Raw genomic sequence first — 16,456 nt, 5'->3', positions numbered from 1 at the left:
CCCATACGCCAGCCTCTCTTCTATGAGATGGAAGGTTTCTACTCGTGTAGAAAATGTGCCAGCACAATTCTGGGATAGGACGAAAAACGGTGTCCTTCACATCTTCGGTCACCCAAAAACGATATCCTATCAAACGGTTTTGCACTTGCACTACTAGCTACATTGTATACTTGATTACATGCCACTGTGGGAAACAGTATGTAGGTCGCACCATCCGCTCGTTTGCTGTGAGAGTAGCTGAGCACATTACCCTTATCAAGAGCGGAGATACCAAACATACTGTCCCAAGACACTACAAGATAAATCATAATCGTGTAATTGAGGGGACACAATTTATGCTGATTGATAGATATATCCCCCTTGGAGGGGGGGTGCCATGACCCGAGGGGTGTCTCGTTTAGAGACCTTCTGGATCCATGGGCTTTGTACATATTTTCCTTTGGGTATCAATGTGGAACTGGACGTCAATGCCTTTATTAATAGGGCTTGATGCCCAGCTCCATTGTTGTTTTTTATTGCTCTCTCCTTTCTAAAATGTTAACTCTATATACTTCTATATATTTTTGTTTATAATTCTGTTATATTTTTGGTTTTATATTTTATCTACATGTATAGATTCTGTCATTCATACTCGTATGTATTATGTACATGCGCTTTATTGGATTCCAAATGTGTGAGATGATTATTTACTTGTGCATCATTATGGGAGCCCACTCCACACATGAGCACCCACACAACATGGTAGGTTTGTTATGGTCATCACTTAACCATTTCATTACAATGTATTTGGGTATGGGGAATCCTAGTCCCCACACCGATATTTGCACAGCAGTGTCACATGACACACACACTCTTGATACAACATATAAAGATACACATTGTTCCTTGGGTAGTATTACTATCCATACACACTCATGTGTTAGATATATATATATATATATATATATATATATATATATATATATATATATATATATATCTATATCTATCTAACGGGTAGGGATAATATATCATAATAGTTTATGCATTAGTTAAAAATTACAACTCATAATTTCTCTTTTACACACAATATATGTTTTTTCTTTACATTAAATGTAGATACACACATAATCACTTTGTTTTCCATGGTTTTATATATGTATGTCCAGCATATACACATCCGGACCCTATAGATTGCGCTGATCCCCATTGCTTTGTTCGTTTGGGGCCACCACATAAACACATGTGATAACGTTGTTTTACATATGGGATGTGTCATTCCCCATATACGCAGCGTGAGTCCCTGGGCGGTGCCATCCCAGTACAGAGGAGGGACCGCCTTCCGAACAAGAAGGAACACTGGTCATTTCCGCCTAGCTGGTGCGCATGCGCATCACCGCTGGTTAGATCAAGTCACACGCACATCATTGTTTATTGCACAATCTTTTCAATAATCTCTGTAAGTAATCTTTGGAGATACACACAAATCTTTCTTTTACTCTTTATGTATGCACAAGATGACTTTGATACAAGTTAAAATGGGACACTTTCGGTAGATCCATTCATTATACCATTGACCTCATTGGTTTCACTTCCGGTGTTTGCAATGGGCTTCATGGTGAGGCGTGGAACGCACGCTGAGCGGCCATCTTGCCCGAATACCGGAAGTGGCAATTATACACAATGTGGAGCTGTTTCCCATCATTATGGCCATATTCTCTATATATACTTTGCTGGCTGCAGTGGGGGGACCCCCAGACGACATCTAAGAGGACGAAACGCGTCGGGTAGGCCCCCACTGCCGCCACACATTTACAGCGCGGATTTTAAAGATGTACATGTGAGTGTATCTCTTATTTTAATAAATTTGCTACTTGTTTTATGGATTTACACTATGTGGCCTTCCTTTTTTCCTTTTCACCTTATATTATTGCCATCTGCTTCCTAACATCATTCTGAGGGATACACCAGTACACGGTTCATTCCCGGATTTCCATCTTTACCACCCCTCCGGATTACTTACAACCACCCACCACCCAAGCCTGTTTTGACCCAATTGGGCGTATGTCTCTTTGGGTCCACTAGATCCGGTAAGCCTTTGTCGGTGGTGGTGTGCTTCTCTGGTCTTCACTCCAGATGTCACGTATTTACTGATTTGTTCCTCACATGAAGTCACTCAATTTATATGGACTATTAGTTTTTATGAGTCTTATAAACATGGAGGACTTTCTTCTAAATTTCACTTAGATGTTTTCACCATCCGTTGAACTATACTGTCCCTATGTTGGACATTTAAGATTTTCTTAGCGCCACACTTATTTTTTCTTCTTTCAAGAATGTATTTTGGGGTGTAATTTCACATATGTCCATATCATGTTTGAGCAATATATCATTTTGACAACTTTGTGCAAAAAAAAAGTAATTTCCCTGCAACTTGTGGCAAAATATAAAATATTCCATGGACTCAACATGCCTCTCATCAAATAGATTGGGGTATCTACTTTCCAAAATGGGGTCAATTGGGGGGGGGGGGGGGTTGTGCTATCTTGGCATTTTATGGCCTTTCAAAACTGTGATAAGTAGTGAGGAGTAAAATCAAAAATGTAACTCTTAGAAAACCTGAAGGCGGTGCTTGGTTTTCTGGGTCCTGTACGCGGCTAGGCTCCCAAAAAGTCTCGCACATGAGGTATCCCCATACTCAGGAGAAGCAGCAGAATGTATTTTGGGGTGTAATTCCACATAACATAACCATGGCACGTGTGAGCAATATATCATTTAGCGACAACTTTGTGTAATATTTATTTATTTTTTGTCATTTTTCAATTACTTGTGACAAAAAAATAAATTATTCAATGGGCTCAACATGCTTCTCAGCAATTTCCTTGGGGTGTCTACTTTTCAAAATGGGGTCATTTGGGGGGGGGGGGGTTGTACTGCCCTGCCATTTTAGCACCTCTAGAAATAGGCAGTCATAAACTAAAAGCAGCGTAAATTCCAGAAAATGTACCCTAGTTTGTAGACGCTATAACTTTTGCTCAAACCAATAAATATACACATATTGACATTTTTTTTTTACCAAAGACATGTGGATGAATAAATTTTGACCTAAATGTATGACTAAAATTGAGTTTATTGGATTTTTTTTTCATAACAAAAAGTCGAAAATATATTTTTTTTTCAAAATGTAAGGTCTTTTTCCATTTATATTGCAAAAAATAAAACATTGCAGAGGCAATCAAATACCATCAAAAGAAAGCTCTATTTGTGGGACAAAGGACACAAATTTAATTTGGGTACAGTATTGCATGACCGCGCAATTACCAGTTAAAGCAGCGCAGTGCCAAATTGTAAAAAGTGCTCTGGTCAGAAAGGGGGTAAATCTTTCCGGTGCTGAAGTATTTAAAAGACATAATGGATAAAGGGAAAATATGTACACTACAGGAGTTAAGGCACAAGAAAGATTTGTTGTTGATAGATGAATGTTGGCATTTCTAGCTGAAACATTTCATCACTATATAGCCCCAACCAATCACTACATTGCCCCAACCAATAGGATCAGGAGAGGATTAAAAACATGTTTATTTAAAACATCATGGCCTTGAGAGTTAAATGGAAATAACAATTTAGAACAGACCAAAACCAAAGGCTATATTTAATTAAAGTGACTGTAAAGTAAATTTACAAAAAAATAAACATGTCCTACTTACCTGCTCTGGGTTGTGGTTTTTGCACAGAGCAGCCCCAATCCTCTTCTTCTTGGGTCCGCCGCCGGAGCTCTGGGTCCCTCCCCCTTTCCGAGTGCCCCTATTTCAAGCCACTTGCTGTGGGGGCATTCGTGCATGCTCACTCCTGAGCCAGCTCTCTGCATTCATAAGACACATCAAGCACGGCTTTGCCCTGTTTCGCCTCACTAGTTGTGATTGACAGCAGCGGGAGCCAATGGCTCCTGCTGCTGCATCTCAGCCAATCATGAGGGAGAGCCTCGGGTCTCGTGCACACCGCTCGATCAGGATTGGGCTTAGGTAAGTATTAGAGGGGTATGAGGGGGAGCTGCACACTCAATGTTTTTTTTTTACCTTGCATGTAGTTGTAGTTGTAAAAACCTTCAGCCTTTACAACTACTTTAAGGGAGAATCTGCCCTCATCAGCTAAGTTATGTGATGTCAGAATGCTTCCCAACAGTTCTTTATTAGTGAGACCCTGCCAAAATGAGCTACAAAAATTTCCTATTACAAATTGCACGGGACAAATAACCATTGCTTTAAGCATCTTGACAAAAAGGAAGTAAATACTCCAAGCAAATGGCTCCCAGTTCCCAGATGTAGCTGATCTGGTCATTAGTGGGCCTCAGTGTTAAGTCAGGAATCAGCAGCTGGGATAACCAGATAAATGTAGCTACACGAGGAAACTGGGACTACACCATATATGTATATCTTTAACCACTTCAATACAGGGCACTTTCAACCCCTTCCTGCCCAGACCAATTTTCAGCTTTCAGCGCTCTCACATTTTGAATGACAATTGCTCAATGATGCTACTTTTTCACACAAATAGAGCTTTCTTTTGGTGGTATTTACTTACCACAGTTTTTTTTTATCTCAACGAAAAAAGAGCAACATTTTTGAAAAAAAAAACACTTTTTTTTTGTTTCTATTATAAAAATTTGCAAGTACTGTATAATGCCGCATGCAAACTCTGACGGAGTTCTGCTGAAAACGGACTTGCCTACACACGATCACACCAAAGTCCGATCGTTTAGAACGCGATGACGTATGACGGGACTAGAAAAAGGAAGATCAATAGCCAGTAGCCAATAGCTGCCCTTGCGTCGTTTTTGGTCTGTCGGAATAGCATACAGGCGAACGGTTTTCCCGATAGGAATTGATTCCGTCAGAAAGATTTAAAACATGTTCTATTTCTAGGTCTGTCAGAATTTTCGAAAGAAAAAATCTGATGAAGCCCACACACGATCGGAATATCCGATGGAATGATTCTGTCGGACCTTTTCTGCCGGAAAGTCCGGTCGTGTGTACGCGGCATTAGCTGAGTTTTTCAGCACATTTTTTTTTGTGCTGAAAGTGCCCCCATCGGCTTATGCTCAAGTCACTGCGATCTGCCTACCTGATCAGCGTGTCATGCAGTCAGATCTGATCAGCGTGTCATGCAGTCAGATCTGATCAGCCATCCAGTGTACAAAAGCCGCGCCCCCTCCTCGTCCTTGTCCGTGATAGGGGAGTACTCAGTTTCTCATCCTCATCCCACGGATGAGGATGAGAGGATGTCTGTGATAGGCGGAACACTGAACACTGACTGCTGGGAAACTGAGTGTTCAGCCTATCACAGACAAGGACGAGGAGGAGGCGCGGCTTTTGTACACTGGATGGCTGATCAGATCTGATTACATGACGTGCTGATCAGGTAGGCAGACTATGCTGTAAATGTTCATAAAAACTGCAAGACATTACTTCCTGAATGTACTGGTAGCAAGTCCAAGAAGGATAGTTTTTACAAGCCTGCCGTGTTTTCCCACATATATTCATTTTATCAGCAAGCCTCATTGAAGGACCCTCATCGCATTGCTATTTTATTTCTGGATGGAGCTCATGTGCAGGGACGAGGACCCGGAATGACTGTCACCAATAAAGGAAATTCAAGAGTGGAAATACAAGCAGCAGCAGGCAGCAGAACAGGCTACTACCTGTGTATTGGAATATACCTGGCTTAATATCCTGCTGACAGGAAGGACTCTTATAGTTTGCCATTTGGTCTATTGGGAGAAGGATCTTTTGGGATACATGTGCAATGGACACAGGGAGGCTGCAATGGACACAGGGAGGTGTGCAATGGACACAGGGAGGCATGCAGGTGCAGATGAGCATTGTTGACCCCCTTTTCCACTTACAGTATTGCATTTCTCCCCCTCGGCTTATACTCGAGTCAATAAGTTTTCCCAGTTTTTTGTGGTAAATTAGGTGCCTCAGCTTATATTCAGGGCGGTTTATACTCGAGTATATACGGTAATTAAGTAATAATAGGATTTTTAAATACAGCTTACCTGTAAAATCCTTTTCTTGAGAGTATATCACAGGACACAGAGTATTCATTACATAGTGGGTTAGATAGGCAGTTTTGTAGCAAAGCAATAGGTAACCACGTAAAACCCATAGAAGGGCGGGAGCTCTGTGTCCCGTGATGTACTCTCAAGAAAAGGATTTTACAGGTAAGCTGTATTTAAAAATCCTATTTTCTTGATCATACATCACGGGACACAGAGTATTCATTACATAGTGGGATGTCCCAAAGCAATGCTCATTTGAAGGGAGGGAGACACAGATCAGAAAATATAGACTGCAAACGGACCAGAGGAACTAACCTGCAGCCTGCAGTACACTGTGCCCGAAGGCGGTATCCTCTTGTCCTCTTACATCCACCTGATAGAATCTGGTGAATGTATGGACTGAAGAATAAGTCGCAGCCTTTACAGATCTGAGCCATGGAGACCTGGTGATGCACTGCCCAAGAAGCACCAACAGCCCTAGTTGAGTGCGCTTTCACATGAAAAGGAGGAGTCTTCCTCTTTATATCATAAGCCTGAAAAATAATCTAATCCATCTAGAAAGAGTGGATTTCAACGCTGCTTGGCCTTTCTTATGGCCATCTGGCAGAATAAACAAACAATCAGTTTTCCGTATGTGAGTGGTTGCCTGCAGATAGACGCTGACTGCTCTAACCACATCAAGAGTGTGCAAAGATTCTTCCTCCGTGGACTGCGGATCTGGAAAAAAGGATGGTAGGATTACATCTTGATTCAAATGGAATCCTGAAACCACCTTAGGTAAGAAGGAACGATTAGGACGCATAACACTCCTGTCCTTGTGAATAATTAAATATGGCTCTTTACAAGAAAAAGCTGCCAATTCTGATACTCTCGTAGCAGAGGATATGGCTATCAAGAAGACTCATTTTTTAGTCAAAAGCGCTAAAGGAGCCAGGTGCAGTGGCTCAATGGGTTGTCCCTGTAAAGCCGACAACACCAAATTCAAATCCCATAGGCATACTGGAGGTTTGCCTGGCGGATTCAACTGCAGTGCCCCCTGAATAAAGGCCCAGACAAGGGAATGTGAAGCAATTGGCTTCTGAAAAAATACAAAGTCGAAATTTGGACTTTGATAGTGCTCAAAGCCAATCTCATTTCTAGGCCTGACTGAAGAATAGTCAAGATTCTGCTAATCATATACCTTCTAGGATGCCATCCCCTGGGTTCACACCAGGAAACATATGCCTTCCAGATTTTGTAGTAAATAAGCCTGGAGGCGGCTTTCTGGCATTGACCAGAGTGGAAAGGACTGACTCTGAGAGCCCACGGTCTTTTAAAATGTGGGTTTCAGCAGCCAAGCCGTCAAAATTTAGATTTCGTAAAGCAGGGTGGCAAATCGGACCCCGTGTGAGCAGATCTGGCCAGAATGGGAGGACCCAAGGCCTGCCCACTGCCATCTTTACGATCTCTGCATACCAAGGTCGTCTGGGCCAAGCCGGGGCTACTAAAAAGGACCGACTTTGCTTCCCTTTTGACCCTTCCCAGGAACCGCGGAAGAAGTGGGTTTGGAGGAAAGGCATACATTAGATTGTACTGATCCCATGGGATTGTCAGAGCATCTGACCCCTGAGCAAGTACATACCTTGTTCTGGACACAAATTTGTCCAGCTTCCTGTTGAATCTGGACGCGAATAGATCCACATCTGGTGTTCCCCACCTTTGACATATGGTTTGAAATATGTTGGGGTGTAGGGACCATTCTCCTGGGAATAATTGCTGGCGGCTTAAGAAATCCGCTTGCCAATTTTCCACTCCTGGGATGAATACCGCAGACAGGCAGGGAACATGGCTTTCTGCCCATGCAAGAATGCGATTCACCTCCCTTTGGGCATCCAGACTTCTGGTGCCTCCTTGGTGATTGATGTAAGCCACAGCCGTGGCATTGTCGGATTGTATCTGGATAGGATGACCCTGTAGCCTGTAAGACCAGTCCATGAGGGCCAAGTAAATTCCCCGAATTTCTAGAATATTGATGGGCAAGCGTCTCTCGGTTGCAGACCATCTTCCCTGCGTGCATGTTTCTTCCAGAACTGCTCTCCAGCCTGTCAGACTGGCATCTGTGGTTACGATCTTCCATTGTAGTGGAAGAAAGGCTTTGCCTTTCAAAAGATTTTGGTTCGTAACCACCAATTAAGGCTTTTGCGTATCCTTGGGGATAGGCACATCGGAAGATCCAAGGCATGAGTCTTTTTGTTCCAAGCTGTGAGAATGCTTCTCTGCCGTGGCCTTCAGTGAAACTTCGCAAATGGAACAGCCTCGAAAGTGGAAACAATCTTTCCTAACAGTCTCATACATAGCCGAATGGATGGACTCTTTTTGCTTAATACTAAGCGGACTAGAGCTCTTACGGCCTTGACCTTTGGCTCTGGTATAAACACCCTGCCTTGAGCGTTGTCTATGATCATGCCTAGATATTCCAACCTTGTTAAAGGTTGCAAAGAAGACTTTTCTAGGTTGATTATCCAGCCTAGTCTTTCCAAATGTCTTACTGTCTTGAAGACAGCGTGGTTCAGGTGTGCCACTGATTGCTCTATGAGTAGCAAATCGTCTAGATAAGCTACCACAGTTATGCCCTGAGCTCTTAGATTTGCTAAGAGAGGGTCTATAATTTTCGTAAAAATTTGAGGAGCTGTAGCGAGACCGAAAGGAAGGGCCACAAACTGGAAATGGCGCTCGTCTACCGCGAATCTTAGATATCTTTGGTGAGCGGGCACATGAAGATATGCATCCTTGATATCTATTGATGCCATAAATTCTCCCCCCTGCAGGGTGGAGACCACCAAACGAATTGACTGCATTCGGAAGGATCGAATGTGTAGAAACTAATTCAGATCCTTTAGATCTAGGATGGGTCTGACATCTCCATTTGGCTTTGGAACGGTGAAGAGATTCGAGTAGAACCCTGAACCCTAATCTTTTGGGTTCATTTCTACTATCACTCCCTGGGATAGTAAGCGATCTAAGGCCAGTAGTAGCGGTTCTCGCTTTACTGGATCTTTGGGAACTCTTGACCTTAGGAAACGAGCTGGTGGAAGCTCTAGGAACTCTATTTTGTAACCTAGAGATACTGAAGAGACCACCCACTTTTCTTCAACCTCTTCCCGCCAGGCTCCTGAAAACTGTAGGAGCCTTCCCCCACTCGGCCGAGTGGGGGCACCCCTTCACAGGGATGTTTTGGGGCTCTGCTTGGCAGGCTTTCGTCCCCAAGCCTTTTTCTGCCCTTGGGTGTGACCCTGGGCCTTTCCTCTGAAAGTAGATTGGGAACGCCGTCGCCACTGCTTAGAGCCTGATGTTCCAGGGGAAGGGGAAAGAGACCGTGTGAATGGTGGATGTTTACTCCTCTTAACTGGTAGGAGTGTTGATTTACCACCTGTAATTAGGCGTTCCCCTTTGAATGGAAAGCCAGCTAAATATCTTTTGCATGAAAGCTCTGCTGCTCAACTTTTAAGCCAAAGGGACCTGCGCATGTGTACTAACAGGAGAGACAAACGAGATGCTTGCTGGGCAGAATCCAGAATGGCATCAATCATAAAACACAGCACCTGTGGAAGGTCTGCATAGTTCTCCACTTCCTCACTGGGAAGGAGGCCAAGCATCTGCTTAACCTGTTCCTTGAGGAATTGACACAAACCCACAATTGCGACTGTAGGATGGACTACAGCGCCAGCCATGGAGAAGGAGGCTTTTAATAAAGTTTCCAGCTTTTTATCAGTTGGATCTTTAAACACCCGAGCATTGTCCAAGGGACAGGTCAGGTTTTTATTCACACAAGAGACAGCCGCATCCACCGATGGGACCTCCCACTTTTTGGTGAAGCTTTCCTCCAGAGGATAAAGCATAGAAAACCTTTTAGGAGGAGTAAACAGTTTATCGGGATGTCCCCAGTCCTCATACAACAATTTATCCATTAAAGGATGAATTGGAAAGGAAAAGGCAGTCTGTGGGATCCTTCTGACCCCAGGGAAAAAACAGAGGATGTAGCGGCCTCAGCAGAGGGCATTTTAAATGTGGAACGCACTAGTTCAGTATAATACTGGACCTTCTTCTTGAGTGCCTGAGAGGAAGAAGCTCTCTCCTCTTCCTCTGAATCCTCAGACTGCTCTTGATCCCTATCTCTGGATAGGGATCTCTCCTCATTGTCAGAAGAATCATCTGAAAGAAAAAGTGCAGCAGAGGGAGGGGATCTACCCCTTTTTCTGCTATCTTTTAAGGAAGCTGAAATAAAATTCATAATTCTTCCCTCAAAACCCTCCAATGTAGCCGTAAGGGAATCCTCTGTGACATACGCTGGGGCTGTAACATTAGGAGAGGCTGCAAAACCTGACAGGGGCACTGACTCATCCTGTGAGGCTGGCTACAGTCTTGCAGGGGGGGATGGAAATCTGCAGGCATTTTTAGAACCCCTAGACACAGGCGGTGACTTTCTTGTGCCCTTGTTACCTCCCCCCGAGACCCTCTTACGAGGAGACATAGTCCCAAGCTACAAAGCAGAGGTACTAGTACATATGCAATCACTGTTGTGCTAAAAGTCTCACAATATACATATATGCTTAATACTGCACAACCTGATGCCGAGTAGGTGTCTTAGGATTAGCCTGGATCCGACCACTTTAGGATGCTCACTGCCCACACTCTCTGTCCATCTGTTTACAGAGCTCTGAACGCTCTGGGCTTTTAAATTAGCCATCTGGCATCTGCACACCTACAGTGGAGGAAGTGAGCAGATTGGACACCAGCTTCACTGAGTGTGTATCTGAAAGGCACGAAAGTTTGCTCCTTACTCCCTCTAGTGGTGGAAATCAGGTAAGACATGCAACTACTCATTGAAGAAAATCCATTTGTAATATAAATATATATATAGGATTAACTTCTCTTACCTGTCCTCGCCGCAGGAACTGCTGAGAACAGACAGTTTCCAGCCTTCACCTATCACGGCGGGTAGCGTTGTGCCAACCTTCAGGGTTTTTTGGGTTCCTACTCAGAGAAACCTCTTACCTGGACCTGTAAAAGACTCTGCCAGAAACTTTCATGCCACTGTTTTAATAGTACACCAAGCCTGGTTTTCTCAGAGCCCAGTCCTCCAAAGAGCGACTTACAGGCAAAACCTTGCTTCTTCGGATGATGAGGCCCGGGTACCATACCATCTTGGGAGTCAAAATATCGGCCCGAGATATGGATCCGGTCAGCATAGCCCTTTAAGCCCCCGCAGGAACAGCACATGTTTTACGTGACCAACCATCTTAGACACTGGTGAAAAAACTGAGGTCCTCCCCATATGGGAGGGGTTATATAGGGGAGGAATTCTCCTTAATTGGGGTTAACCAGTGTCCAATCACCGATGGTGATTAACCCACTATGTAATGAATACTCTGTGTCCCGTGATGTATGATCAAGAAAAATAATTTTTCTTCATAAATTGAAATTTATACTGCTACATATCTTTGGTAAAAATAAGCCAAATTAGTGTATATTATTTAGTCTGTGTGAAAGCTATAGAGCCTACAAGCTATGGTGTCATTAATTGAAAATTGATCACACCTGATGTACTGACTGAATCTCATTTCTTGAGGCCCTGAAATGTCAGAACAGTACAAATACCCCCCCCAAATGACCCCTTTTTGGAAAGTAAACAGTCTAAATGTGTGTATGTATACGTATGTATGTATATTATATATATATATATATTTATTTTTTTACCCAAAATGTCATATTAACAAGATATTTCTCACACACAGCATAGGCATACTTGCAATTACACCTCAAAAACACATTTTGCTACTCCTCCTGAGTGTGGCAATACCACATGTGTGAGACTTGTACACAGCCTGGCCACATAGAGAGGCTCAACATCCAAGTAGCACCTCCAGGCGTTCTGGGAGCATAAATTACACATATCATTTACTGACTACCTATCACACCTTTGAAGGCCCTAGAGCACCATGGCAATGGAAACGCCCACAAAATTACCCCATTTTGGAAAGCAAACACCCCCAGAATGTGTTTTTTTCCACAAGTTTTTGAAAAATGTGGAAAGAAAATGATTTTTTTTTTTATTTTTATTTTTTTTACACAAAGTTGTCAATTTATAAGATACTTTTAACACATAGCATGCACATAGCAAAAATTACACCCCCAAATACATTCGGCTATTTCTCTGGAGTATGACAATACCACATGTGCGAGACTTTTTCACAGCCTAGCCACACAGAGAGGCCTGGTTCTCCGACTTTGGGAGCACATGTCTCATGATGTGGACAAAATGAGATGATGAGATGGTGACAGGTACTCTGATGGGCTCACAGACAGGTCCTCTTTATTATGGGGGAAATCTGGGCACAGTAATACACACTGTAAGTGGTAACTCGCTGTTCTCAGAATCTCCTCCTCACACACCGATCCAGTCAGTTACCCTGGTTTTGCTTACATTTATGACCAATCACAGCCAGTCATGTGGTAAGGAGCCAATTTCATTCGCTCTTTGCCCTGATCAGGGATGGGCTTTGTCTGAGGGACCAGCCTTGTCCACGATTGCCACGCTGCGCGCCCCCGGAGGTTGCACAAGCGGTATGCACAAAGACCTTGCATGTGGCCGGCTGTGATTGGGCACAGCCAGTCACGTGGTAAAGAGACATTTTACCCCCAGGGGTGCGCACTAGCGGCGAGAACCAGTAGATGTCACATGACGCCCACCCGGCGGTAAGAGATGCTCCTGCCAGTGTCATTTCCCTATGCACCGGTAGGAAAGTGTTTAAAGTGAGATTTATTTAAGGTGAATGAAAGATAATCACACACCAGCAAACAATTAGCATGAGAATGCATGAGAAGCAAAACTAAATAGCAAAATGCCCAACCAGCAATCCTAACAAACTAACTATATACATACAAATGAGAAACGCACAAGGCAGGAGAGAGCAGGAAGCAGAGCAAGGCAGCAGGATACTGGATGCAGGACAACAAACGGGGTACAAGCAGGAGCAGTCAAACCACTAAGGCAAGGAACAGTAGCAAATGTGGAACTGAAAGAGTAACTCCTTTTGTTGAGAAAAAAACATCCCCCTCTGGGTGATCTATGTACATTATAAGGATTTTAACAAGCTTTGTTGCAGATTCATACCTTTTTGTTATTCTAAAGAAATCCCAGGTTGTTTCTCTGGGCCCATATGCTAAGTGAGTCTAATGGAGTGGTTTCATAATTATCAACCAGCTGCTGCACCTACAGGCCTCTAATGAGGAAAATTGCAGGGTCTGGATCCCTTTAGACATGATTGCCTATTGGGAGTATCTCACCAACAATTACATTTTTGTTATAGGGGATGCCAGAATTCTGACTTGGTATTTTAGTGCAGACTTCTGGGAAAATAGGTGAGCCAATCACACAAGCAGAAAATTACATATCTGGAGGGCGTTCTGTACACATTTTGTGTACAAAACACCTCCAGGTAGCCATATTGCATTGCATTTTACAGAAAATTACAGAGCTGCAGATTGAAAAGGAAAGGTAACTTTTAATAACATTCAATCACATAACTTTGCAATTATATATGCTATATTATTTTTTTTTTTAATTTGCTATTTTTTTTCCCCACAAAAGTGGAGTTACCCTTTAAGTACCCTCCCCACAGATGTGGCCATGTGGAGCAGATTGCTGGGACCTGCTGGCTGCTGGGAGACACCTGCTGGTGGACACTAAAACTGAAACTTTACGCCCAGAGAGCCACAGTGCCACCAGCGGACAAGCTCGGTCTGAACAATATCTCATAAATGGTGTACGTTTACGAGATATTTTATTGTACCTACAGGTAAGCCTGATTGTAAGCTTACCTGTAGGTACAAGTAAAGCAAGTGCCTTTACTACCACTTTAAATCAGTCATTAGTGAGCACAGAGTGTAGGTTCCCTTGATAGGCCAAGTAACCTGAAGCATGGCAATCAACAAAAGTAAGGTATAAGGTCCACTGGAGGGCATATAGGGCAAACTGTATAAGTCATGTATAGCAACATGTGATGTAAATCTCTCTGTATCTTGTCCAACATGACACCTTGGCTTGAATGTGTACCTGATATATTGATCTACATATCATAGTTTAATATATGCTTATCCTAGGTTAGGAATGGAACATGATGGACAAGGAAATAGGTGTGGAGATGAAGTCAGGATGGGAAGCATTATGGCACCGCTTGTACAAGCTGCATTTCACCGTTTCCACTGGTCTCGATGTAGTCAGCAAGAGCTTAGTCGTTATCTAAGGTGAGCAGTTACATTTTCTTAACTTCTGTAAATTGAAAAACATATTTCCTAGTTATGTCACATTGAAATATAATTTATTTTGCTTAGTTTTTTTTTTTTTTTCAAAAGTTTTTATTGCGCACAAAAAGGTGTTATTTATACAATACATCAGATAGAAAATTACATCCAAATCAAAGTAGAAATTTACATCCGACATTTGACCAGTAATAACAATGTACAAATTTAATGCACCAATATCTAGGCTAGTCAGATCACCATCTCTATCATATATTTGGTATATGTGCTTTTTCTTTATTTGAAAACAGTAACCAAAAAAACAGACCTGTATATTCAAAACAGTAACATCACCCTTCCCACTCTCCGCCTTGAAAGTCTGTTTTTGGTAGAGGATTAAGGAAGATAGAGACCAAAAAAACTAAAAGCGCCTTATCCACATCAAAAAGAAGACTCAGTGTCAACCCTCTATTATTCATTCCTTTTTGGAATAAAACCACTAATATCCAAGAAAAACCCTATTATCCCTCACCCTCCAGGGTATTATCAGAGTCTACCTATCAAAACCATACCTTTCGAAACTTCTTGGAGGCCCCCCTAGCTTCATATGTCATTTTATACATCAAAACATCAGCATTGATTATTTTTTTCCACATCCCCAGCGTCAATAGTTCGTCATGTATCCATCATCTGGCAATAAGCTTCCTTGCTCCAAAGAATAGAATCCTAAGAAATAACTTTGTGTATACACTCATTTCTTCTTGTCCAAATACCCCAAGGAGACACCGTAGGGGGGGGGGCAAATATTTGGCAGGTCAAACTGCTCTGAAATGAATTCAGTCACATGTGACCATAGTGGTCTCACCTTTTCACACTCCCAAATCATATGTAGAAAAGTACCCTCTGCCCCCTTACACTTATGACAAACAGCCGATTCCCATCTTTGCATTCGATAGAGTCTAGTAGGCGTATAGTACTGCTGATGGAGGAACCGGAATTGTATCACCTTATCTGTAGAGGAGACAACAGATACCAAATATGTATCCAGCACCTCCTGCCACAGTTCCTCCGACAGCTCCGGGATAATCGTGACCCATCGTTTCATGGATCTAAAGGTTGTAGTCATTACCCCGGGACCTACTGCCCCATAGTATCTAGAAATTCTTTTCGCCGGATCCGGATCTATCAGAACCTTCTCCAAGTCAGTATTCTGGACTATAGTTTCACCTTCGCCAAACTGCGCAAACGCTGCATGACGCAGCTGCGCATACCGAAAGAATCAGTTCTTTGGTACTCCAAAATTCTCCCTCAGGTGTGCAAATGTACAGAAGTGATTATCCTGATATATGTGGTGTAGGTATTTTATGCCATGTCTAGCCCAAGAGCTATACCCATCAGGCAGTTTCAAAAACTCTGCAAGGGTCTTATTACACCACAGGGGACTATTCGGAGATAGCCACAAGGGATCATCCTTCCTCCGCTTAGAGCATATGTGAAACACTTTCCCTGGTAGTGCCATTACAGATCCCACCTCCCTCCCTGGGATCCCTTTCCTATATAACATATTTTGAAGTGTTTCCTGTGAGGAGGCAATAGCAGCCTCCAACAGGGTGGTAGCATTAGGTGTTAGAGGGAAGAGTCGCCAGTGCAAAAAGGACAACTGTGATGCCATAAAGTAAGACCGCAGGTCAGGTAGGGCCATCCCACCCATTGTAATTGGTAATTTTAAAATTGTCAAAGAAACCCTGGGTGCCTTAGAACCCCAAAGAAAACCCACAATAATGGAGTCTATATTTTTAAAAACCTTCAGAGTCACAAAAATTGTTGAGTTCAAAAGAATGTACAAGAACTTAGGCAGAAAAATCATTTTAAATAAATGTATCCGTCCCATCAAGGTGATCGGTAAATTCTGCCATTTCCGTACCTTCTCCCGAAAGTTTTGTATAACCGCCATCAAGTTTGTCTCCAAAAACGCAGAGATGGGAAGCCGAACCTCAATCCCCAAGTACCTAAAAGAGGTGGACAGTGGGATGGGGCAATCCGGCGGGACCGCCACCTCACCATCAATAGGGAAAAGGGAGGAGTTTTTCCAATTAATTCGGAATCCAGAATAATCACCAAACTCCTGAATCAGTCGGA

General features: G+C 42.9%; 1 protein-coding gene across 2 annotated transcripts in view; it reads left to right on the top strand.

Annotated features, from left to right (window-relative positions):
- Window positions 1-16,456, top strand: part of LOC141132411 (A disintegrin and metalloproteinase with thrombospondin motifs 2-like) — a 1,679,109-nt gene that overhangs the window by 924,161 nt on the left and 738,492 nt on the right. For both annotated transcript variants that reach the window (XM_073620760.1, XM_073620761.1), the window contains exon 8: window positions 14,180-14,323. In XM_073620760.1, coding sequence (XP_073476861.1) covers window positions 14,180-14,323 — 144 coding nt within the window. The remainder of the gene's footprint in view (window positions 1-14,179; window positions 14,324-16,456) is intronic.

Source organism: Aquarana catesbeiana, linkage group LG03, assembly GCF_042186555.1.
Source record: "Aquarana catesbeiana isolate 2022-GZ linkage group LG03, ASM4218655v1, whole genome shotgun sequence".
NCBI lineage: Eukaryota > Metazoa > Chordata > Amphibia > Anura > Ranidae > Aquarana > Aquarana catesbeiana.
This window is presented reverse-complemented; position numbering and strand designations above follow the sequence as displayed.